At 53.1% G+C, this 25,703-nt stretch overlaps 3 protein-coding genes across 3 annotated transcripts; 1 reads left to right on the top strand and 2 right to left on the bottom strand.

Moving 5' to 3' along the window:
* Positions 1–6,206: 6,206 nt before the first annotated feature.
* LOC105700232 (protein Skeletor, isoforms B/C) lies at positions 6,207–15,989 on the top strand. The gene is made up of 13 exons (XM_023434506.1): positions 6,207–6,255; positions 8,329–8,466; positions 9,339–9,411; positions 9,493–9,601; positions 9,674–9,836; positions 9,924–10,183; positions 11,558–11,657; positions 12,323–12,507; positions 12,596–12,889; positions 12,978–13,149; positions 13,227–13,420; positions 13,509–13,733; positions 14,121–15,989. Exons 1-13 carry the CDS (start codon positions 6,207–6,209, stop codon positions 15,816–15,818), a joined length of 3,660 nt encoding a protein of 1,219 aa, XP_023290274.1. The 3' UTR covers positions 15,819–15,989.
* A 339-nt stretch (positions 15,990–16,328) lies between these two features.
* Positions 16,329–21,407, bottom strand: LOC105700397. The gene is made up of 3 exons (XM_012426204.2): positions 21,339–21,407; positions 19,789–19,838; positions 16,329–19,282 (listed from the first exon to the last, which is right to left on the bottom strand). Exons 1-3 carry the CDS (start codon positions 21,405–21,407, stop codon positions 16,924–16,926), a joined length of 2,478 nt encoding a protein of 825 aa, XP_012281627.2. The 3' UTR covers positions 16,329–16,923.
* Positions 20,412–25,611, bottom strand: LOC105700373 (DDB1- and CUL4-associated factor 10). Its single transcript, XM_012426162.1, has 7 exons — positions 25,077–25,611; positions 24,654–24,999; positions 24,094–24,207; positions 23,788–23,985; positions 23,472–23,643; positions 23,161–23,376; positions 20,412–23,034 (listed from the first exon to the last, which is right to left on the bottom strand). Exons 2-7 carry the CDS (start codon positions 24,857–24,859, stop codon positions 21,835–21,837), a joined length of 2,106 nt encoding a protein of 701 aa, XP_012281585.1. The 5' UTR covers positions 24,860–24,999; positions 25,077–25,611; the 3' UTR covers positions 20,412–21,834.
* Positions 25,612–25,703: the final 92 nt, after the last annotated feature.

Genomic DNA, 25,703 nt, shown 5'->3' with positions numbered 1-25,703 from the left:
TCAAAAGAAAGTTCTTCGAAAGCATCCGATATTTCTATGAAAACGTTTTATCCGCTTACCCATAGGGTAAGGCAGGCTTCCGCGTTTCCACGCTCGTACGTACTTGGCGCGGAACTCGGTCGAGGTTCTCGGTCGAGGTTCTCGGGCGCCACCCCGGGCAATCCGTTTCCGGGAGGAATTCTAAAAGCCGGGCATTTCTTGGGCGCCATTCCTTATTCCGCGGTCGCGGGAATCCTCGGGGCCCGAGAGGACGGCGGCGCTTCCAGCGATTAGTATAATGCGTCGAAGTGGCCGCGCGTGTCGCGGCTACGTGCCCTCGACGGGGCCGAGGGTCGCGGAAGTCCTGACAAAGGGGTCCGTCGACGTCGGATTTAGGGCTGGAGCCCGCCAAGGCCAAAGTGGAGACCCGTGTCGGAGGTGTCGCGCCGGCGCGCCAGGAGTTATGAACACCGTGATGAGCATAACTCGACGAAAGCATTCGGAGAATCCGAGGGACGCCCTGTCGAAGTGCGGGACTTATCCCCTGAATTTCCGCCCCGGGGAAATGTGCGTCCGTAAACGATGCGCGGCTTAGTCCAGGGGGTGTTCGAGGGTGCTCGTAGGCAGAATTTAAACGCAACGTCAAACGCAAAGTCAAACGCAGTCGTCCCGTCGTAACCGAGGAGTTCGATTATAAATTGCAAATTAATCGTTTCTCTGCATCGGACGGTTACTTTGCGTTATCTCTGGAGGGGGTTAAATTGCGTACTCGACGAGCGTGACTCGACGCCTGCCTTTTCATTGACTTCGGAGATGGATTTACGGTTGGAAGAAGGAAGGTTTAACCCTGACCGAGTGCAACGCTATCGCGATAAGTCCTCGTTTTCTATTTTCTTCCTTGAATTAAAACGCCATAACCGTCCATAACGAATGCACGGATCTTCCAACTGGAAACTCGCGCACGCGTCGAGAGGATCTTGGAGAGCTCGTTTCTTCGCCTCGATTTTGGTACCCGCGGATCGTTCGAAATCCATGGAATTTCAAAGATTTACGAGGATTTCTAGGTCCTTCGTGTCGATAACCTGCAAACGTCGGTCCAGGATCTCGACGATCGAGGGCAGGAAATCCTCGATTTTGCGATCGCGTTCCTCGGCGCCGTGTCATCGTGCGACTAATTACGGGGCTAATTGAGATTCGATCATCTCGGGGCGCCCTTGATACGAGACAGCTTCTCTCGAAGCTCCGAGAGAATGGTTATGTAAACCGATAATACGTTCATTCTCCGGCGTATGTACCCGCGTACACGCTCCACCTACAACGAGCTCCTCGCCGAAGCGGGGCGAAAATACATGCGCCCTACATATGTAAATATACATGCGCCCATATATTTAAATATACGTGCGCACATGACGCGCCTCACTTCCAGGCTCCGCGCGTGTACTTTTCGGAACCCTCTGGTCGCTCTTCGTAATTGCGATTCCCTGTTAACGTTCGGCCTCCTATCGGCCATACGCTCTCCGCGGTGCTCCGCGGGGCGAAATATACCGGAAGTCCGCTTCCGAGTTCGACCGATCAAATAACAAAAACCGACGAAAGTGACCTGTCGAACACCGGGGCTAATGTGGACTCGCGACCCGCGAAGGTCCGCACCTCCGACACGGGTCGCTTTATTAAACGCGGAGCGGAAACGTACCGTCGGCATTCCGACAGATCAACGAGATCGTTTCTCCGGCTGCGCAAGCGGGTCGAAGAAACGATTCCCGATCGGCTTTCCCTCGACGGACGTTTTCCTCGGGAAGGAAAGAAGAGACGGCGTGTATCTCTCTATCGGAAGAGAGACCGGCATAAAGAGTACGACCGGCGCGTCAAAGACGAGCTTTAACTTAGTTGGAGCGCTTAATTCGATCTCGGGGGTATAAAGTGCTCGAACGAAGAGCAACTCTTGGCTCTAAAGCGCGAACGCTTCATTCAGAGACAGAGAGAGATAGAGAGAGAAAGGGAGACGTAAAAATGAGAGAAAAAGGAACGTCTGCCTTGCTTCCTCCGTTTTCCTTCGCTCGATCCTGTTAAAGGAAACTGTAATAAATTCAGGAAACGCGTATTGGAAGTTTCGACACGATATGCCAAATTTGTAATATCATTGCCGATGCATTTAACGTACCCCCTATTAATTTCCCAAGCTGGATTAAACCCATTTTTGATAAGGCCTTGGAAAATTTGGAGCTCGTCCATAGGTACATTTGCCGATGTTACGAAATACGTAGAATAAAAGAGAATCGTTCGATGAGTCGTGAAGCGACCGCGACTAACCTTAAAAAATTAAAAGATAAACCAGTTCTCGAAATGGGAAGTGGCGAAAGCGCGAACGGGGGCAGACGAGGGAAACCGAACGAAAGTTTCTCCTTTCGGTCGCCAGTCGAAACGTTCGATCGATTTTTATCGCGTCGTCGGTCGATTTTGGTGTTACGAAAAAGGGAGAAATGTAAGCAGAGAGGTAGGAGGAGGGGATGTGGACGGATCTTTCGACGACGGGGGAAATAGAATTAATTCCTTTTTCTATGACTCGGGCGAGACCTTTGAATTTTCCTGGAGAGAGGGAAGGCAAAGGCACGAATGAAGTGGGACGCTCCCGATTTGCATCTCGAGATCGAACAATGAGAGATCGTTGATTCGAAGCTGCCCGCCGGAACTCGATGACTCGACTCGATGTAAATGAGTTTACTTATCCAGGATTTGATATCCCCCCCCCCTTTCTTTCCTTCCTTGGAGGACGACGAGGTGGTCGGTGGACGACTCGTCGTCGAGGCGAGTCGACAAAATCGATTAAATTCGCGAGAACTCGAAATCTCGCTTTTTTCACGACCTCCTTGGAGTTTCTCAAGGTGTTCAAGCAAAAAACATCCCGAACGACGCCTCCCCAAGACCGACATCCTCCTTTCTATTGCAGGCTCCGTCGTTCGACGTCACGGTGGAGAGAACGAATGACCGAGGAATCGTCGCTCGTAATCATCCAAGAGATGGTCCAGCGCGAGATCTCGAGACGAGGCGCCGTGGGAAGGTCCTTGGAAGATGCCGCGATGCCTATTAACGGCCGCGAGGACGATCGTTGCATCGAGAGATGAAAACCGTACACCCGCGGGTACACAAAATAGGATAGCATGTAGTATATACGGCATCCTACTTTAACGCATAACTCTACACGTATCGGATAAATCGTCCTCGCTCGGAATCCGTGGTCGTTTTTTCGTTCTTCGTTCCTCCATCTGGCGTCATTCCGAGCCAATTTTGAGTCATTTTGAGTCATCTTGAGTCATCTTGAGTCATCGTGTCACCGACTCGAGCCAACTCGCGTGACTTTCACCGTTCCACGCTCCTCTGGCGAGAGTAAAAGTGGACCTTTGGCCTCGCGTCGTTACGAGACCTCGTTGGGCAACCTCCTCGGGAAGAAGGCGAAAATCAAAGGGAACTCGAAGAGTCCTCCAGGAGGCCGAAAGTTCGCCCTCAAAGCGGGCCACCCGTATTATCCCTCGATTACGTAAACATTGAAAAAGTTGGCGATTTCGCGCCCAGCCCCTCGGCCTCGTTATACGCCGCATACTTGTAATCCGTATTTTGGGAAATTCAGGGGTTTACGTTTCTTACCATTTTTTACCTTCTTCGCTTCCGGCAGCGTCCGGCGAGATCCGTCCGAAGCGAAACGGCGGATTCGCATAGAAGGGTAAATACCGAGCGCCGTGGCGCGTCGTCGTTAGCATAAAAATTCCATAGGCTTAGTAGAGCACGGAGCTGCGCGGAACCATTTCGCGGCCTGTTCCCATCCTCTGGAAAAAATAATCTCTTCTTTATGAAAACGTCCGTGCCCGACCCTTTCTCACCCCCCAAACTGCTCCCCTTCCCCTCACCCCCTTAAAGCCGCCTCGTCGGCGCTGAACTTCCCCCCTAAAAAAAATGTTATCATCTACTTCTACTTTCCCCAATCTCTCTCGGTCCGCCGGCCGTCAAAAAGGAAAAAACTTCGGTCCAGAAACATACGAGCCAACGGACTCGAGCGAGTCGCACTTCCACGGAGGCAGGAGCGCGCCGTGCGGACGTACGGGCGATCGCGGCGGGTCAAGGAGTTCAAGTGAAAGTATTAAATATCAGCGGCCTCCGAATAGATCTCCCGGCTCGCCATCGAGGAACGCGACCGGCCGGGCGGCGGCTTTCTTAAACCCGAACCCCTCCCCTCGAGACCCCAAATTTCCTCAATTTCCGCCATTTTCCGCGGCGTCGATCGATCGATTATCGGTACCTTCGGCACTATCGGCAATGGGAAGCTATCGCTCGAATCCCCTTTCTCCAACCCGGGACGGAGTCGACGCAGAAATCGATAGCTCCGCCTATTTTAAGCACGGATATATGCAACCTCGAGAAAAATTTAATTACCGAGGTGCACTACGCCGTGCGGCCCGAGACTGCTAATAAAGCGCGTTCCAGCGAAGGAATTTTTTCGGGATATCGAAATTTTAGCGACCCTTGACTCGCGTTACCTGGGCTCAAGGGGAGGACGCTGGGTCGACTCTCGACAACTTGATAAACATTTAATCATCGGAGGTATGGTCACGCATAACCGGATAGACGGCCAGAAAAGCGCGTTTCGTCGCGGCAATTTTTATCGATATTAAAATTAACGCGCATCGATCGGGTTAAAGACACGGCGAGACGAGGTGTCGACGGTCAACGAGTCGATAAAAATTAATCAACGCTCGCGCGGAGATGATTGGAAGACCCTTATAATAAAGCGCGCTCGTTCGAGGCATTTTCCCCGATATTAGAATTTACGCGACCCTTGACCCGCATCGGTCGGGTTAAAGACCCCATAACTCGAAATGTCATCCTCGGAGTCCCCCTTCCGCGGGGCAAGATCTCTCGTTCTCCTCGCGTGGCCTGGAACGGTCATTAAAGAAATACGTACGTTCGTTGGGAGAGCGAGGCATCGAAGTCTCCCGCCGATGGCGAAGAAGCGGGGACGAGGCGCTCACCTTGGACCCGATGCGGCGACGTCTCCCCGAAGGCGCCTCGTCGCCGACCACCAGGGACCGAAAGACGAAGTCCCTCCTCCGCTGCTTTTCCGGGGATCGCGCATTCGGAGATCGGAAGAAGAAGAGTCCTTCGCCATCCATCTCTAGGAGCCGGCAGCTCCTCTTCCTCCGCCGGAACCAAAAGACGGAGGGAACCCTCGTCGACGTCCCGTCGGTCGCGCATCTGCAAATTGATTCCATTTTGACGATCGGTGCCCCTTGTCTCGCAGCCACGTCACGTCCGCATCGGGGCCCTCCAAGTTCCCGGCGAAGCCGGTCACGACAGCGGGGAGATTCGGGATTCGAGCGGAGTTCAACTTTGAACTTCGGTTTGCGAAGCCGACCGCAAGTTTCCGACCGGACCCCGAAGAGCCGAGCAAGCGCTCCGAATACGAGGGCGCTTTCCGAGGCGTTTCCGGCGCATTTCCGGCGTCATCGGAATGAAAACGGAGGCGGTCGGTTTTCCGGCTCGGACCTCGAAGAGCATTTGGAGGAGCAACGAGGCTAACGACGATCGCGGATCCGCGGGCAAACCGCCGCGGGACGTGTCGTAAGAACGACGAGTTGGCACTCGGTCGTTAGTCACGGTGCTAACGTTATTACGTGCACACGAGTCGAGCGTTCGCGGAATCCGCTCTTGCGAGAGGATCGCTCCGGATGTCACTTTCGCGCGGCCGCGACCCGAGATCGATCGAGCGAGATCCGCCCTTTGCTCTTCCGTCGTTCGGACCCGGAGGTGCCGAGGTGCCCCGGGAGTCAGGGTCTTCGAGGGGACCCCGATGCCGCCCTCCAGTGCGGAAAGAAGAGGAGAGCGCGCGTGCGTGATAATCGTTCCAATCCAAAGTGTTTAATTATCCCGCGGTCGAAGAAGGCGGTTTCTAGGTCGGGATGCCCGTTCCGCATACCCCTCCAGGCACGACAGGCTAGAGAGCGAGGAGGTCCCGGGAAGACGTCGAGAACCGACTCCGTTTCGGGAACCGCGAGGCCTCCTCTGGATCCGAGTCCCGGACGAGCCGCGGAGAGGGGGCCCCGAAGAGCGGGGCCCGGGGCACGAAACGAACCTCGGGCCCGCCGGTAGAGGAGAAGGTGGAGAGGACGTAGTGGGATCGGCAAAAGCTAGCTGGATCGTTGGCGACCACTTTCGTCGGCAGTAACCACGAAGACGCCATGAAGGGACCAACGCTCGCCGCCTTCGCGCTGCTTCTGGTCTTCTCCGGTAAGTCCCTTCGGCGATCGGCGCCCGGGAACCTCTCCTCGCCGACCGCGCCAACGGCCGTTAAGGGTCTCCTCGTGTCCGGCAAACGTCCGTCCACTCTGCGACCGTCTCTCGGAAACTCCCTTTCGGCGCTCCTAGACCCTCCTAGGTCTCTTCGGCTTTAACCTGGTTGCGGTTTACGGTGGCTTTGGACCCGTCGAGCTTTTAGCGAACCCCGAAGAGGCCCCCTCGCTGCCCTCCGGACCTCGGAGTCGGTCCTCGCCCCGAACTCGGAAATTTTACCCCCCTCCGGGAGCCCACCGTCTCGGCGCTGCGGAAAACGGGCCGCGTCCTAGCCGGACGTATTCGGAATCGCGACCGGCGGAGAAAACGAAAATTAGCAATTTTTCTTCGTGGCGTTCCCAGGGCGAACTGGATGCCGTTTTCGGTGCCGCTCCGTTTCTCCGCGACTTTCGAGCCGGCCTTCTTCAAGGTGCGCGACCGGTCGACCGATCGCGTTCCTGTGGTTCCGAGCGTGTCGACGAAAGGGTGGAAGACAACCTCCGCGACCCAGATAGGCATTTTGACGCGATCAAGCAACTCGACGTCGCAGCTCCGAGCGCCCACGTCGATTCTCGTTGTCGCTCTTCGGGGCGCTGCTTCTGGTTCCAACTGCGAAAATTGAAAAATTCGACGAGCGGTGACTCGTGCTCCGGGATTTTGACACGAAAATAACCCTGACATTTATCCCCGGGTTGACATCGAGTCCAGCCGACTAGCCTTGACATTTAGCGGCGGATCGATCGGCCATTCGCTACTTTCAGCCAAAGAAAACAACGGGCCTCGCTCTCGGGAACTGGTATTCGTCTCCGCCGACGAGCTGGCGCCGTTTCACGGCGAGTCGGGCCGTTATCGCGGATTCGTTGGCCGGATTTGGACGATGGAGCCGATTCGAGGTACGCGAAGATCTTCTCGAGAAGCTTCGCCGATGCTCCGAGTCAATCGGGCGATCACGAGAGGAATCGTTGCGACACCTCGGCCACCAAACCCGACGATTACCTTGGCCGACCGCGACTTTCTCTCTCGCAAGCGTTCCTTTCCCGACCCAGGAGGAAGGCCTTGTCGCTGGACTTCCTCAAACGGAACCCGAATCGAAATATTCGTACCGACGTTCGCTACTTTTGCGACGCCCGAGGGAGGAACCGAGAACGGCCTTGTCGCGCTCCGTGAAACGGAGCGGAACGGTAGGGAAATAAAAACGGAGTCACCGCCGCGTGTCCGGGATCCGTTGTCGAGCGCGACGAATAAACGGGCAGCGCCGTCCCGTTGGATCGCGTCGTTAGAACGGATTCGTTAGGACTCGTATGTAAACGCGGACCCGTTAACGGGACTCGATCGAGATCGATCGGCCGGCGGTCTCGGATCGAGATCGCCCTTAATTAAGAGGTCGATACCGAACGACCTTAATTGGCCGGTCCTTCGCCTTCCAGGAACGGGACCCCGGGACTGCCGCGCGGAATAGGTGCGGAACGACCGCGGAATGCCCGCGGATTTCGCGCTCGCCCTCTGGATCGATCCTCCCCTCTCTCCGCGTCGTAATGAAATTTCCACCGTTAACCGCTCGCCGCCGCGAATGCCGATTATCGTCGATCGATCGATCGAGGCCCGCCGATATCGACGAAACACCGTTTACTTCGACCCAGAAAACGGATTCCACGAATGCCTCGGTTCGGCGGCTTTGAAGGAAAACGCCGCCGTTTGATGTTTCGAGCCGATCGATCGCGATATCGATTCGACGCGGCGCCGCGCATTCGGAAGCTCTTCTCGCCTCTTGCGGGATTTTTTATCACTTTTCTCAAGTCCTTTCGCGCCACCGTTCGAGGGACTTCGAGTCCGGCCCGAAAACCTTTGGAGATATCGATCGACTCTATCGGAAAATCAGGTATCGCGATACGACGCGTTGCTTCCCGGCGTCGTAACTTTCGGCCCCGTCGAGTCTCCGAAAACTCCCCGGAAACTCCCCGGAAACTCCCCGGAAAGTCCTGCTTCCGCCTTGGGAGCCGGAGGAATTCACGTGGCCGCTTTTGTTTTCAGATATATGCAACGGGGCGTACTACGGAAAACTTATCGGAAAACTGTCCGAACTTCATCACGGCCTCAGCGGCGAGGTGTACGCCGTGGATGCCAGGACTCTCTACATCAAGGACTTCACTTACGACGGCGAAGGACCCGGTCCGTCCAAATTTCAAACGAACCCCATCCCTCCAGAAATTGTCCAAAGGAGGCCGAACGAGAATCTCTCTATACGTCAAAAAAGGCCCGAGAAAGATGGAAATCGGGGAAACCAGCTTTCCACCTTGATAAACGATCCGACCCAGTTCCGTCCCGAAGTTTTCCTATCCGATGACATGTATCTGGGTGCTGATACTTTCACGTCCGCCATCTTCGCGTTTTTCCGTAACTTACGTGACCGACGATTAACGAAGAGAGATATTATATTTTAAGTTGTGACGAAAGGCGCATAATTTACGCGCAGGATCGATGGGACATATTTAGCGGGCGAGAAAAGGACTCGCGGATCGAAACCCACGAGAGCGTTCCGCATTTATTCCCTTTCCGAGTTATCCCAAGGCGGTGGAGGGATCTCGCAGCGCCAATAAATGCAAACGCGTTTATCCGCGTGTCGTTTCGAAATTCTCTCGGAACTCCGGGCCCGGAATCGACGGAGAAACTCGCGCGAATTTTTTCCTTCCAAACTTCTGCATAAACTATCGTTTGCCGGTGATTAATTATTTGATTGGGAGATCGATTTCGACGAATTTCGCGGATTCACCGCATACGGAGCCGAGGTTGCTCGCTCGCATCGCGGAAGGCGACACGAACAAACTCGTTTGGCCGCAAAAGGTTTTCCCGTTTCGTCGAGAGAGTCGGCACTCTCGCTTTCGCCAGGTATCTCCGTCGATTCCAATTAATCGCACTTTCGGCGAAGCCTTGCGAGCAAGAATCGTCTCGAGACGAAATTGGCGCTCGAGAGTCGACATCGGTCCTTGGGAAAAATCGAGATTCGTCCCGAAACGACAAGGAAAAATGTCTCACTTTTTTAGCTGCCTATTTCTACGCCGGGAGTACCAAAAGTCCCGGAATCGGCGGGTTCAGGGTTCGAGACGAACGCGGCACGTAAGTGAACCTTCCATTTCTGGGCCGAGAAATCGGAGGAATTCGCGGGAACATCGAGAGTAATTCGTATTTTTCCTTCAGAACCGAGGTCCTTAAGCGCTACAGGAAAAAGGACATCACTCTGACGCTGCCCGAGGGCAAGACCCTCGACAACATCAAGTGGTTCTCGGTCTGGTGCGACGAGTTTTCCGTGAGTGCAAGAAAGTGTCTCTCGGTTAAAGATCCCCCGTTGGCGAATAACGATCTCTCCATTGTCGACCAGGTGAATTTCGGGGACGTGAGGATACCGCGAGGCTTCGACTACCCCAGGCCTCGGAAACTGGCGGAGCTGAACGGCGTCCACGGGGTGAGCTCGGAGCCCGTCGTGCTGGTGGACGCGCAGACCCTCCTCATCCCCGGCTTCAGCTACGACGGCGAGGCTCCGGGTGAGTGGTCCTCCTTGTCTAAGACCTCCGGGATAAAAGCGGCTCCAGGGAGTTGAGCGAAGCCTTCCGGGCTGTCTGTCCTCTTAGACGCCAAGTTCTGGACCGGGTCCGGGCCGAGACCCTCGCCCCAGGGGATCAGGGTGCCCGACGAGAACGGAAAGGAGCAGCCCCTCCGCAGGTACGATCGCAAGACCATCGTCCTGACGTTGCCCGGGGACCTGACCGTCCACCAGCTGGGACACTTTGGCGTCTGGTGCGAGGCCTTCGCCGTCGACTTCGGCCACGTGGAAATTCCTCAGGGTCTCAACGTGCCGCCCTCTCTGAAGATGCTCGGGGTCTCGCCCCAGGTAAGAGTCCCTTTGCTTTCGCCGAGACGCGATCCTCGGGACCACCCCGAGGAGGGCCGGGGATGACGCGATCGGAAGTGGCGATCGAGGAAGGCGGAAGAGGGAATGCCGTCCGGGGGCGAGCCTCGGCTGGGTGCTATAACCAGGTGGCCTCTGTCCTTGTGTTGCAGAGCCAGCCGGTCCTAGAGCCGTTCCACCAGGCGTCCCCGGCCCCCTCTTCGGCATCCTCGCCCTTGACGATCGACTCCCGGAGGCAGAGGCCGACGACCTACCGCTCTCCCCTGCGCCAGGACTACGCGGTGCCGGAGTCTCCCCTCGGGAGGGACGCGGACGGCTCGGTCCCCCTGGGAGAGGAGCCGCAGCACGGGATCGGCCAGCCCGCGTCCTATTCGAGACTCCTGCGCTTCCAGGGCGACCGCAGACTCGACTCCTTCGTTCGATACTGATCGTTTCGACCCCGAACGTCCTCTTCGGGGGGGAACGCCGTCCGACGAAAGGCGACCCTTGGGACCTGACGGGCACGTCGCGGACTCGCGACTCGCGGGGGTCGAGGGAAAGCGCGCGGTTAGACCGATCGAGGCCCTCGCGAGTGGCCGCTCGCGTAACCCAAAGTACGAGCTACAATCAGAGCTGGATTTCTCGGTTTATTTATTTAACGCCAGGGCGTGTGGGTTATTTATTGTATGCGGAAATCCCCTTAATATATGTCGATTAACCCCGGTCGTTGGCTTAGTTGCGCAATGGGGGTAATTATTGTAAGTAGTAGGTACCGCAGCTGCACTTGCCAAGGTTTCCTTATTTCCATTTGGCGTATCGGTGCCGATTTTTCCCCTAGGTGCGGGGAAACGTTTCCACGTATAGTTTTAGATGCCGCAATGCTTTACGATCCGACGGAATCGAAGCTAAAGAGCGTCGAGCCGACGGTAGCACGCGTCCACGCGACGCATATATTTTTCTGCCCTTCTTCGTACTTTAATAAAGTGCACCACTGAACGGAGTCGGTTATTCATTTTTTACCCGCCAGCTTCGCGGAGCATTATTTTCAATTTACGACAATCGCGATGCAAGACGTACCGATCGGTTCTTGGATAAACCTCGTTACTTTTCGAAACCCGCTTCGAAGGTAATCCGTAAAAAATCTGGACGTATTCCGCGAACGCTTTTCCAATTTTCCAATAAAGCTTTCCCGGGGGCGGTACCGGCGTTTTTAATGCAGCCCGATGCAATATCCAGATACACATTTTACCGGAGAAATTAAACAGCCCAGGTGAAAATATCGACCCCGGCTTGGCGATATAAATTCCCTGTTAACTTTTTTAATCCATATCTTCGGTAGATTTAAAAATGAATATATTCCCGTGAAATCTTTTCCAGTCGAAACTGAATTGCGAGGTTCTGGAGGACAACTTGGCCTTCGAGGTGCGATGGGCAGTGGCCGGGGACAGCATCGTGGTCCAACTCGTCGGAAAACTCGGTAAGAAATCGTTTTTGATTCGTCGTGCCACGGAGGCGCGAAAGGGGGGCAATTGCCCGTCGTCCCGTTAATAAAAGAAACGAACGAGCAAAGTCGATCCAACGATCGCAGCCCGAGGGAAGCGAGAGTTGCCATTTAATTTTCACTTTTATAATTAGCAGTCCGTCGAGAGCCTCTTCGGCGTCGGGCGTTGCGACACGCGAGGAGAAAGGCACATCGAGGAGCCGCACCTTTCCTCTCGATGCGCGTCGACGGGACCCGAAAGGTCTCGGTTAAGTCCGGAAATGAAATTCCGCGGAAATTTCTCCGCGCCGATGCGCCGTTTACGGCCGCGAATTGACAAGGAACGGGCCACATCTCGTCGAGGAAAAAGCCCGGAGAACGAATGATCGCAAAAATAAGCATCGTCTCGCTTTAACTTTTACGCCCGCGCGTTATGCTCCAATGGCGCCCCGCTTTTACGAGGGTGCCGCGATTTAATATCCCTTTTTCGCGGATTTTATTCCTCGGCCCTTTTTGTAATTCCACGCCGGAGGCGAGTCCCTTCCTTTCCTCTCCGGTGACGCTTCCCAGGGGGCTCGCGGGGGTAAATTTGGGCCTCGCTCCTCGCGACAGCTCCGGCATAAATTTCCCGGCCCTCGTGTACGAGTTCTTTTCCGCTCCAGAGACCAACGAGTACATGGCTTTCGGTCTCTCCCCGGATCCCGAGAAGAGCGTCATGATCGGGAGCGACGTCGCCGTCGCGTGGGTCGACAAGCGGACTCTTCAAGGATATGCCGTTGATTACTTCCTCGACGCCAAATCGCAGTGTTCCGGGACCCGGGGAAGCTGTCCCGACACCAGAATACAGGCAAGCGTCGACGTCGTCAAGAAAAGTGTCGGGGACCGCCGCGGGAAGCTCCGGTCGAGTCGAGCTAAGGGAGGTCCACGTTTTACAGGAGAACACGAATTCGGTGCGCCTCCTGAACGCTGCCATGGTGAACGGGTACAGCATCGTGACTTATCAGAGACCCCTGAAAGCCAGCGATCGACTGGACCTGCCGATAAGGACGAACGGCTCCCAGGCCATCGTCTGGGCGATCGGACCCTTGAACGAGCGCGGAGAGGTCAGTTTCCACACGAGCTACCTGAAGAGCGACCGGTTGATCGAGTTCGGTAGACCGCCCTCCTGGAACTGCCCGATGCCCGACCAGGACCGCCCCGACGAGGGCGAAAAGCCCGCTCGCGTCCAGGTGAGCCTAAACTTCGCGACCGAATCTGGCCTTTCCCGGGGAGAATCCGAAAAGTGCAAAAAGGCGCGATTCGTTGCAGTCGAGGCAGAGACTCGTGGTAACTACGAGACGTCCGAAACGATTACAGGCAACCCCGGCTCCGGCCCCGAAGAACGACGCCTGGGAGATCCCTCCCATCCAGTGCTACGAACCCGAGGACGGAGTTTTCTACGCGCAGATGGGCCCCACGGGAGGGAAGCACGGGTATCCGGCGATCACCGGTAAAATTCCACGTACCTTGTTCGGTTGAGAAAACGTCGGCCGCGCACGGTTGCCCTGACGAACGCCCTCTCCGCAGGCCACGTCGGTTGGGGCATCTCCTGGTACATCAACGGTCTCCTCATCCCCGAAATCCACGTGGTTCGTGGCAGGAAGTACACCTTCGTGGTCGAGGGTGGACAGGATTCGGAGATCCCGGCGCGTTATCACCCCTTCTACGTCACCGACGACCCCGTTGGAGGTTTTCTGCACAAGACGCCGGAAGAGAAGGCCGTAAGTTCGCCCTAAGAATTCATTCCTGGACGAAAGGAGAGTCCCCGATCTCGGGTTCGCTCACCCGGAGGTACGTTTTCTCCCGCAGGCGGTGAAGGTCTTTGCCGGAGTTCGTCGCCAACGTGGAAACGTCATACCCACTGGGGCAGGTCGATTCTGTAACTGGATGCCCGACCAGAGTCAGCCACTAGCCGACGAGTTCGCCTCCTTCGGGGCCTACCAGCGAACCCTGACCCTGGAGTGCGAACCCGGCGAACCGGGAATCGTCGAGTGGACGCCGGACAACGATACTCCCGACACGGTGTATTATCAGGTAACGTCGTCTCTTTCGCGACCCTCTCCTGGAATCTCCTAAAAAGAAAGGGGTCCGCCCCGATGAGGCGATTCCCGCACCCTGGACGGTTTATCGATGTAGCAGTCGTCGGTATCTGCGGCGTGCTCCCCGAGGTCAGGGAGAAGAGCCAGTAGAGGGATTTGGGGGTGATTTAATGCCCCATATATCATTACGCGACCCACATAACGATGCAAGGACCCATCGATTGGTGCACGTGGAGGAGCGAAGACCCTATCTATCCCATGTAGTGGGAACGCACCTCTGTCCCAGCGAGGAATCGAAGGACATACCGATACCGGGCCGTAATCGATAAGTCTCAGGGTTGAGTCGCGATCGGAGGGCGTAAAGAGACCTTCGTGATTGCAGTGTTTCACCCATCGATACCTGGGCTGGAAGATCCACGTGCACGACGACTGTCAAGCTCCATCGGCGGCGGCCAGCGAGGTGCGGGAGACGTACGTCTTGGCGCCGAACTCCGACCTGGAGGGCAGCTTCAGCATCCGAGTGCCAAGCAAGGTAACCGCGGATCCGGAGTTCCCGCGACACCGGCAAGAATACGCGATGCATCGGCCTCCCCCGCGGTACACTAACCTGGGTCAAGGGCCTCCCAAGCTAGGCTACCATCCGCCACTAACCCGCTCGAATCAGCCGTTCTCATACGATCGAGGCCAGTTCCTGCCTCCCGTTAACGAAGAGCACGACCGGAAGAGCCACCGTCTGGACCAGGAGCCGAAGTATCACCGTCATCCGCTTCATAGGCACTACGATGGGCCCTTTCGGTCCCACCGAGGCCCTTCGGCATCCGCCAGCCAGCCCGTTTACAGCTATAAGGTGACGGACACCAACTCCCGCGAGCCTAACCCTAACCACTCTAAACTCCTTCCAGATCATCACCGGGCAATCATGAGCCAGCTCGGGAAATACTCTCTCCAGACTCAGAAGACGATTCCAAGGAGGCCCTACGTGCAAAAGCGTCGCCCAGTGATCGTGGCCAAGTTGGCGGACGGGACGGGTAATCAGGGTCTCGCGTTGGGCCCGGAGTGGAAGAAGCCGATTTTTGGTACACGTCCACCCTGGATGTCGGGACCCCAGGGGCAGCCGGAGGTGTCCAGGCTCTGGGCCAAGATGGACAGGGACGAGAACCAGCTGGAAAACGCGAGCTCGGGAGAGGGGAAGCCTCCATTCGCCAGGAATACAGGGTTCGACCCCAAGTCCGTCGTCATCGAGGGCGGCTTCGAGCCCATCATCGGAGGCGAGGTCAGGGAGTCGATGCAGGAGAGGAGCTCCAACGCGTCGATAGAGACGGAGAAGACGGTGGACAGTTTTGAGCCCGTTTTCGTGCCCTCTCCCCCGGATCGCGTCGTCGGGAGGAAGAGGCCCGTGAAGAAGGTCCAATCCAGCAGGGGGAAGACGAGGCTGGACGAGCTGGATGACATGGAGACGGCTGCCGATCGTCTGGACAGTAGGTATCTTCCTCCCGGTGACTCCTCGGCGGATGAACTTCCCGCTGGTACGTTCGTTACTTACGATGGGAAGAGGGTCAGAGATCCCGGTTTGGCCAGGTCCGCGTCGTCGAACCCGAAGATCAGCGGGCAGATCGCGACGTCCAGGTTCCCTCTGTCCTCTACCACGGCGGATTTGCTTACCGGAACCCCTCGGTTTGGAAAGTTCATGGGCGAGCTTCCTCCACCCGTGCCCGGAGACGTTCAGCCTGGGCAGAACCCTCAGCTCAGCCTCAAAGACTCCCAACGGCGTCGACTCCCCGCCTTCCCTCTACAACGGAACACTAAATTACGGTTACTTAGTAGGTCCGAACGTTCGGCCGGAGATGCGTACGAGAGGACCGAATTCTCTGGATCCGATAATTCGTCCTTACCTCGTGACCACGGTCTTCACCTTGAAGAACCCAACCATCGTCCGCGCGACATGGACTCCATTAAATCTCACGACTTTGTCCGAGGTGACCAGGATCGGGACTCTTCTTCCATAGCTGGAGCTGGCCAGATCCTTCTGGCCAACTTGGAATACGTAGTTTTAACCGCGATCCTCTACTTTGCCATCTGATTCCTTTTTAAAAAAAAGGTCCGTCCCTCGATGACGGTCGACGTAGATCGAACCGGTCGTCCATGATGATCCCGTCTTGTCCTCTTTTTCATTCGGAAGCTTCTTCGGATATCCACGAGTCTTGCCTTCCCTGGGATCCTTCGGTGATGTCCTTTCTTTCAAGCAATTTTTCTTTTTGATTTTCCGTGGAGCAATAATTTTTGAAATCATTCCAATTCCAGGCAGCCTCCAACCCCAACCGCCATCGTTGATCCTATTGTTTTTTTATTTTTTCACCAGACGCGTAGTACTCTTGACACGGGTCCTACCAGAATATTTCCATCCACAACCTTTTGCACGGTTTTACCTCCTGTGCATTCGTCCTAGGGTCGTCCTGCGGATATTTGGACTTTTAACGAGATGGCGACGCGATCGACGTTGATATATCATACTTGTATAAAATATAAAACGATGATCGCGGGCCCTGAAATGGCGAACGCCAGCCACTCGGACGATTTTCGAAAGCCGCTTTTTATTTATCCCCTGTAGAATGTTAGCGCATCGTGACAACGAAGGTACAAGCGGACCGCCGAATTATTCTACACCGTTAATTGTTAAGCTCATTACTAATCCCTACTCGCACGTTGTGCAGATTCGTAAACGCCATTACGCGTCGCGCTGTGCAGAACCGAATTAAACGATTAAACAAAATCAGATTAGCTCCGATGTTTTAAACCTGGCTCTCCTTAAATGTAGAAGAAACACCGACTTATGTTTAGTAAATTAAAACTCCATTTATGAGAAAAGAAAAAATAAAAGATTAAATTGGTATGCCACAAACGACGCGAAATGGCGCTCAGCGATCCCGACGAGCGGTCGTTATTTTTTTTACGGACTTCGCTGTACATAGGCTAAGTAATACGTTAATAAAGAGACTAAAAACCCCCAAAGTGTCTGCAGTAAATCGAGTAACCTTGAAGAATTATTATTATTGTTTGTTTAAGATTGCTGCCAATCAGGGCGCTTTATTCCTCCACGTCGCGGATCGGTTACGAGATCCTGGATATTTTAATTAGTTTTTAGGGTTAAGTATTTTCTTCGACATTAATTATAACTTACGATTAAATCATCGACGAAGAATAACTATCCGCTCTTCGTCCCTCTTCTTCGAGGCGTCGTACGTCAATTTTCTCGTCAAGATCTCCTGGTCTCCGATCTGCGGATTCAGGGGTCTGTAATCTTCATCGGGATAATTCTCTTCATCGGGAAGATCGGGAATCGACTCGTCTTCGGCTCCGTTTCCTTTTTCCCAATAACTCCATGAACTGGTCACAGGTTTCGTCAAGGTGGGAACGTTGGTGGGAACTTCGACCCCACAAGTCTTGATGCCACTACAAGGTCCCTGGCGTTTTTGTGCAAATTCCAAATTTGATCTCGTCGCCCTTGACACCTCCTTTTTCTTATCCTCTTCCCTTTCGGGTCCTCCGGAGTGCTCGCTCCCTCTCCCTATACTCTGCTTCTTCTTCATCAGGAGACGTTCCAGATTCAAGGAGAAATTGCCCAGGTCCGTCCGAAAATCAGAACTCAATATGTAATTCAAAACCGTCTTCGAGGAATTGCCAGGAAGATCATCACCTGAATTTTTTAAATTTGCTATATTTTTAGAATTTTCCAATTTTTCCAAATTGTTGGGATCGGTGAGCAGGTCGAAGTTCCTCCGAGAACGCAGCTTCGCTGTCTGGAACCCGGGATTCTTACTCTTTTTGCGTTTCATCCACATGTCCTTCATCGTTCGCCACTTGTAAAACTTTCTAGGTCTCCTCGTCGTCCTCAACGAGTTCCTGTCGGCTGATAGCCACTTTAAGATCTTCCTGGGCTTCATCGTCGTGCGACTAGTAACGAGCCAATATTCAGGATTATTTCTGGTAGGAACGGGAGGAAGAAAATGCGGCCTCGACGTCGAGGCCGTGGTCTTCCTCGTCACCGTTGTCGTCTTCGGGGTCGTCGTGAATATCTTCTTGTTCATTCTCGGGGCCTTCGTCGTTGGCCTCTTTGCGGTGATCCCCGTCTTCGTTGCGATCGACCCTTTCGCCGTCGTCGGATCGATCGCTCCACTCTTCGGGTTCTGTTCCTGACTCGCTGTCCACGTTTTACGCCCCAGCGTGACTTCTTTCTTTGGAAGTGGCTTACTCAAATTTACGTATTTCGCGTTCTTGGAATTCCTTGAAGAGTCACCACTCGCGCCGGCCCCCTTCTTCCGACCATTTTCCTGAATTCGCGCGGGTTTCCGCAGCTTCTCCGTGGTCGCGATCTTGGGAGACCGCGTCGTCTTCGGGGCCGAAGGCTTCGTCGAGTCGTTTTTCGCGGCTTTCTTGCGATTTCCCTGTTTCGCATCCTTTTCTTTCGCGGGTTTCGTCGCGTTTTTCGCGGTATTCGCTTTTCTAGGTTCCACCTTATTCCCTGTTATATGCCTCGACAATGGTCCGTCGTCCTTCGAGGGCTTCTTCGTCTTCTCCATCCTTTTGGATGCTTCGGTATCTCTGGGAGGCTTCGAGGATCTCAAAGACCAAATCCCGGAAATCGAAGAGTTCGTCCATCTCTTTGTCGGTCTCTGCGTCGTTTCTTCGGCTTCTTCGACCGACTTTGAATTTCCCTCGTTTTCGGACCCTTCCACTACCTTTCTCGCATCCCTTCGAGTTCTGAAAGCCCTTGCTCGAGGAGATCCCTCCCCGGAGGTCCTGGGAAGGGTCCTTAACTCCATTACCATCCTCTCCGTCAGGTCCCGTTTCCAAATTGACTCCGAACCTTCCGCGTCATTGGTCTCTTCACTCTGAGATTCCTTCTTGCCCTCTGATTTCGTCGAGATCCTTTCCACGTCCTCCAGGGCATCGTTATTTAAATTCCCTTCGCGATCTCCGAGATCATCGCGCTCCCAATTCCGACTTTTCGGTCCTCCGCTCTGAAGAACGAATCTCGCCGAATCTTCTTGACGAAAGTTTTCCCAGCTTCCTTCCTCGTCTTCCTCATCGGGGTATCTTCCGAAAATCACTTCCTTCCCTCCTTCCCCATTCTGGGCTATTTTCCTCCCCCCGAGAGGTACCCCAATTTTTTTCTTATAATTAATTGACGAAGCATTACGGAAATCATTAGGTCTAGGTTTCGTCTTGAAACTTCCCCTTTGGGCGAATTCTTCCTTCTCCGACGATTCCTCTTTCCTTCTTAAATCGAAATTCTCGTCGTTCAGCCTCAACGGTAGAGCCGCCACCTCCTTTGGGTCGACGCAGAGGATCCAGTGAGACCGATAAATCTTCAGAGGACGAACCTGCCGATAAAACCTGTTGAAATCTCGTGGATCGATGACCACGTGGACCGGAGCATCGTCGGAATTCGGCCTTTTCACGATCGCCGATCGGAAGTTTTCCACCAACTTCGTCAGCTGATCGATATCATTCGTTGACGCACTCAGCGCGAAGACGTATCTAGGCCTGTAATGTAATAACATAATTACAATAAACGTAAATACATTTAATTAAGAATTATTAAGCCGTTCAATACGAAGTTGAGGATTTTGCCGTCTCCTCTGAAGATGAAAAAAAATGATTCAGAGACTTCAATTGACTCGTTAGCTCCACTTATCAGTCTCAATTTCGGCGCGCAGATCGGGCAAATAAATCCCGAGGAAAATCGGCCGAGCCGAGGCACCTCCTGCAGCGAATCGATCGATCTCCCGATGTTGGACAGTGTTGCGATTTATCACGGCCGAATGGGATTTACATCGAACAAACGATCCTCCATCCGAGCTGATAAATCCTGTCCTCGGGCAAGATTGATTTACGCGGGTCGCACCAAATTTACCCGAACGCCTAATCTAGATTCCTCGCGCCATTAAGAAACTCGGGAAAGTTTCGCCCGAAAACGAAGACATTTTTTTTCGCATTTACTAAGCGACGATTATATTTTCTCAGGATATATCTGAACTTCTAGATTCTACTTGCGTGAATTTCCCGCACGTCCCGTCTCGGGTCGACCCCGAGAAGCGCACTTGGCAGATGAAGAGAAACAAGACCAGCCGAGTAAGCGGCATGCCGAAGAGTTGCCCCCAAGTTAGCAGCGAAATCACGCGGAAAAGTCATCGATATCGCCGGGCGATATAGCCCAATTACACCGCAATTGCGTCGATTTGACATTGCAAAGCCAATTGGCGTTATCGAGATCGAGTGCCGTTCGGAAACGTCTCGTGCATCACGTCGCAGGAATTCGAGCGCAATGGAGACAAAGGGCACTCTACCGTTAATAAAAAAAAAAAAAAAGGAAAAGGATTTACCAACCCAAACCAACTATCATAATTTTGCACGATGCGGTACAAAGTTCGCACACTTAACAAACTATTCTATTCGCACGACGAGACGCAGAAGACGAGAGATCCTCCACCGAGAGATGGGACGATCCACCGATACCTTTTTCTATTCAATTTTTTATCTAATTTTTCTTATTTCAATGAATAAAAAAGTAGCATTACTCTTGGAACGACCTAACATAATATTCCACAAATGGCGGAGTTCGTCTCGTCCCTCGCTATGGAATCCCCGTGGAAGACGGAAGGACCTTGGCAGCAACATCTTTATTGTATAGAAAAAAAAAAAAGGGAAAAACAAACCTTACAAAACAACGAACACGTTAACTACTGTACAGGGTCTTAGTGGTAATTAACAGGGCGGGTGCCCGTACCTCGAAATCGATTGCTTCACCGAACGCCGACCTCGAAGGCGAAGTACGTGCGACGATCGTGGCGGGGTACGTCTCGACTTTCCGGGGCAGCCTTTGTCGATTCGCAAAAGATCATCCGATCTTGACAAAAATGCAGGAAAGGATCGATAAGTAGAAAAATGGACATCGACACAGGCTCTACCGTTAACGATTTGCGACTTCAAACCCGAGCGCCACCGCGTCCTCCGATTCGACGTGACGAACGAAATGGATTCGTCCCGCAGGACCTCTTTGAAGCCTGAACTCGAGAAAGGGTTACGAGTAATCGCGCGACTCTGTCGCAACCGAAGGAAAATTATGTTACACTGATATTGCATATCGAAATTTCCCCTACAAGTTGACCAAGGAGCGCGTTTCGAGCGGATCGCTTCGTCCTGGTTATTCCTAATTTTCCTAATTCTAACATAAGAGTAAAATTTCAGCTCGAAGGAAGGCTCGTGGCGCACGTTCCTCCGCGGAGTTCCGAAAGTCAGCGCGATGATTGCCATTGGCCGATTAAAGTCGAGTCGTTAAGTACTTGACACTTGGCGGGCGACCGGGCCGCCCAGAAGAGGACACGGGATAAATAACCGACTTTGCGTCTACCGAGGAACGGTGCTCCCGAAACAAGAATCGACGCGGGGGGTCTACCGTGAAGAATAAAATCTACCCTCTCGATTCGGTGAAAAATACCCTACCGCCATGCGATTAGAAAAATGAAAACAACTCGTGGCTCGACTCCTTTTGATTTCAACTCCTTGGTTTCGCAGCTTCGTTAAAGCTAGATCAATTCACCGTGTGGGGGAACCTCGACGATCCGCGATCGAAGGCCGATTGCGTCGTTCCATCCGCGTCGGGCGTCATCTTTATTCATCCTGGTTGCACGAAGGTGCAGAATTTTCGAGGTCGCGTCGCTAACCTAAGTCCTGCCTTAATTTCGATCGACTCGTCCATATCCTCGGTAATTAGTCTTTGCATCGTCCGCATCGTTGGCAATATCTCTTCGTCGCGCCCATACACCGATGCGTCGTATCGTTATGTACGCGTACCTATCGAAAATCATATAATACACGTAAACCGGAATTACAAATCCGCCATACGAGCCCGGGTGGCGGGCCGACTCGAGAAAAGGATTTTCTTCTCAAAACTGCGCCCGCCAGACCGGACTAGTTTCTAACCTTTGGAGATAAACGCAATGGGTCCGGAAAACGAGCGGTATCGCGACGAACGACCGCGAGTTAAACGTCACAAATGAACCTTGACTTACGGGCTATACGGTCAATTTAATTAGCTAGACTACGGGCTGATGCCACACGATCTTTCCGCTAAGGGAGCCGGACACGAGGAGGCAGTGCCTCGGCGAGAACTTGGTACTAACGACGATATCCGAATGGCTGGCATTGGTCGCCAATTCGTACAACTGTACCGACTCGTTCGTGGCAGGGACGCAATTGGACAGCTCTTGACACTCGCTGGAGAAAGCCAACAATCGTACACCGTAGCCGAAGGGAGAGCAAATGAGTCGACCATCCGGGGAGAAGCACAGTTCTTTGATGTAACCCGAGCCCACGTTCGGCTCCTCTATGTAATGCGTCAGCCTGGGGACGTTCTGGTGGATCTTATGGTTCCTAGGAATAGCGTACATGGTCTGCGAGGTCTGTCTATTTTGAGTCTGAGCCCGGGCCCGGTCGCCGACGATGACCACGGTGTGGGATGACCTGGGAATGAAGTTGAAGCCCACGCGGGTCCTGGGCAGGAAGTCGTTGCCCAGTCCCATGGGGTAGGACTCGCCCTCCCTTTCTCGTCGCAGCCTGGCTTCCCGGATGGCCACCAGAGCTTCCCATACATCCGCCGTGCTGACATGCAATTCGACGTTCCCTCTGGTGAAGTTGCGGTTGACCAGCGCGTTGCGCCTCAGGTCGTTCAGGTGGTTCTCGGGCCTGGGGATCCTGTAGTCCTGCTCCTCTTCTTCCCGGTTACCCTGGCGGCCGGTCGACGACTCGTCGAGGCCGTTCTCGGCTTGCATCAGGCCTTCCATATCCTCGACGAAGTCACGGGCGCTCTCGTCGATGTCGTTGCTCTGGCTCGAGCTGCTCCCCACCGTCTCGGACGAGCTGGCGTTCGACCTGATCTCGACCACCCCGAAAGCACTCGTCCTGACGATGCTCCTCCCCGTTCTCGGGCACTGCAGTCTGGACCGTATCCTCCCGGACTCCTGCCAGCTGTTCGTTCGAGATGGTCTGGCAGGTTGGGACGATTCCGCCGCTACGAACGAACTCGATCTCACGTCCGGCACGGTTTGCACGATCCTCGCCCGATTCGCGCTGTCGATCACGAACGACGAGGTAATCCCGGAACGCGAGGGCTGGGGCTGCTGGGACTCGTCGAACTCCTCCACCGAGAGGTCGTTAAACTGCACGTCTTCGGTCTCCTTTGTCTGCTCGTTGATTTCCGACGTGTCGCGCTCCTGAATGTCGTGTATGCACGTCCACTAGAATTTAATGAACAGGATGTATCGATCGCGTGCTTTCATTCCGTCCATCGTAGCCTTCGAAGACATACGATCATAGGACACGATTAGGCGCGATAAATAATTAGGACGAGCGCTCGAACCAACCTCTGATTTCTCTCCATTGCTGACGTTCCTGGACAAAGCGCACCAGCCTTGAGGATGAACCTGCAAGCTCGATATCACTTCTGCATCATCTCCGACAGGGAAATCTGTCAGGAATTCAACGCGATTATGAGTCCGAGTTGGCGAGAATAGATGGGTAAAGCTGGCTGCGACCGGTATCGTGGTTTGCGATAGTTGCATCAACCGGTACATGTTTGGCTGTAAAAGAAACAAGGTGTGTATTATTTTACGAATTTCTTTATGTAGGTGGAAACGAAAGATCCATGTGTATAAGTTACGAGATGCCGTAGTACCTTAAAACCTGCTAAGTCCTTAGTTAACGTGTTTAGCTTAAGATTATGTATAATGATGAGGTAACCGGAGGTTGTACATATTAACATCTTACTGGCATCCGGACTGAGCCTAGTTCGCATCAATCCATTTGTATGGAACACTCGATTGTACAGAAAACTGTTTTCGGTAAAACTGAAGAGAGAGAGAGAGAGAGAGAGAGAGAGACATTAATTATAACATTTAATTATTTTCTTCTTTTTACAAATCCATAATTACAAATTTTTTTCTATACCGTAAGGAAGAGTAAAATGCAGTTGGATATAATAGCAATTTTACCTGTTAATATCCCATGTATATATGCTTCCATCAAATCCACTGGTTAATAAGAGTCCATCGCTTGGACTGTATTCTATATTTTTTACCCAATTCGAATGACCCTGAAGTGTCCTTATCCTTTGTTTCAAATTCCTCGCATCCCAGAGAGCTACCGTACTATCATCTGAACACGTAGCGAACATACGTTGGTCTAAAAACCTACAACATTTAATAAACATACAAATATTTCTCTACAATCAATGATCCACTTTAATCAAGCTAATAATCACGAATGATCAAATTATCGAAACACGCAAGTGTACAAACCTCACGCAATTGACGCAATCATAATGAGCATTATCGATCGCATGTATTAATCTCCTGCACAGTGGATCGAACATTAAAATACTCTTCTTTTCACAGGCTGCTAGAAGCAGAGATCTAAAATGATAAAATTGGTTATCGTGTTAATATTGATTCTTTTAAATCATCCCAAAAAATTTCTTACATCGACTACTAGATGCGAATATCGATGCCTATCCAGAGAAGTCTAACTTTTACCAAGGCCTAGATAAACTAGATGATTCATTCTAGACTCTAAATAAAGAAAAATGGAATGGACCTATCTTATGAAATCTTTCAACGCACTCCTTTAAGGAGGCAAACTGATTTCCCGATACATCGAACTAAACGATCGCCGACCATAAAACATTTGTCGTGCGTGAAATTCTTGGATACCGCGAGAGTCTATCCAAAGTTTAACCTTAGTTTTTTTATTAAAAACACATTGCACATTTTTTAATACACCCTCTACAATCGATGCCAAAAATTCAGCCGACGTTCACAAGGCGAATGCTTAAAGAGAAGGTAAGAATCGAGCCTCTTACCCGTCAGGAGAAAATTCCAGATTAAAAACACCACCGTGCATCGCATTGTACAAGTTATCTCCATGATCCCACGAAGTAACGGGCTGAATCGACGAGTAAAGCGTTTTATGAAACCGATCCCCATGGCCAAGGGGGAATCTGAAACCCAGCTCTCGCTGTCTCAGCCAAAGACCGTTGGACGCCTGGCGAGTTCGTATTTTTGGCATTTTTTCCCAGCCTGTCACCAATCTTAAGGTCAAGTCCTGGAGTCACTCCGGTTCTCCTCTTCGAATTAGACGCAACTCGTAACTCGATCCCAGCTCGAGTATCCGTCGAACCGAACGCTGCCTCGCCTCTCCGTCCTCGACTGGGGGGGAAAACGTTCATTTGAGCCCTCGCTTATTTCACTCGATCGAAGAATGTCATAGGAAAAATGGAATCTACCTGTGCGATTTCGACACCGTGCAGGCTGCAATCGAGTCGTGGCTAGATTACCGACAACCTAGGAACTGCAAGTTCAAGGCTTCGAGAGGTTAGGTTAGAACCGGAGTGTCACCTGGAGTTCGGCCTGTATAGCGTGTAAAATTTCTCGATAAATAAATGTTTCGAGGCCGGCCCTGGAGAAACTATATAAACGCGTCCGCGGGGACGATGCGCCCGAGCGTTCTCGACTACGATTACATCGATCTCGAAAGACTGACATAACACGGACGTGCACGGATACACGCCATATTGGGCTTGACGTTTGCTATCGAATGCTATCGAAGGAAGGCATCGATCCTCGGGACGGGAATCGGCGCCATCGGCGCCATCGGCGCGGCGAGCGCGGCGAGCGCGGCGAGCGCGCGGAATACACTTTTCGAAAGCAGGGGCACGAGGGTGCACGAGGGTGTTCCGACCCGCGTCAACCGTTGCCCCTTGTTGCTCGCGATGCGTGCAATTGCTTACGACAAAGACTTACGGAAGAACCTTTTAGCGCTCGGAATTGTCAACGGCGCGCGAGCGGCGCAGTCGGTGTACCTTTCATTGCTCAAGGATTTTCCCGGAGACTCGTTTATGCACTTATTAAAC

The sequence above is a fragment of the Orussus abietinus genome, unplaced genomic scaffold (assembly GCF_000612105.2).
Source record: "Orussus abietinus isolate OABI.00-Male unplaced genomic scaffold, Oabi_2.0 scaffold18, whole genome shotgun sequence".
NCBI classification, from domain to species: domain Eukaryota; kingdom Metazoa; phylum Arthropoda; class Insecta; order Hymenoptera; family Orussidae; genus Orussus; species Orussus abietinus.
This window is presented reverse-complemented; position numbering and strand designations above follow the sequence as displayed.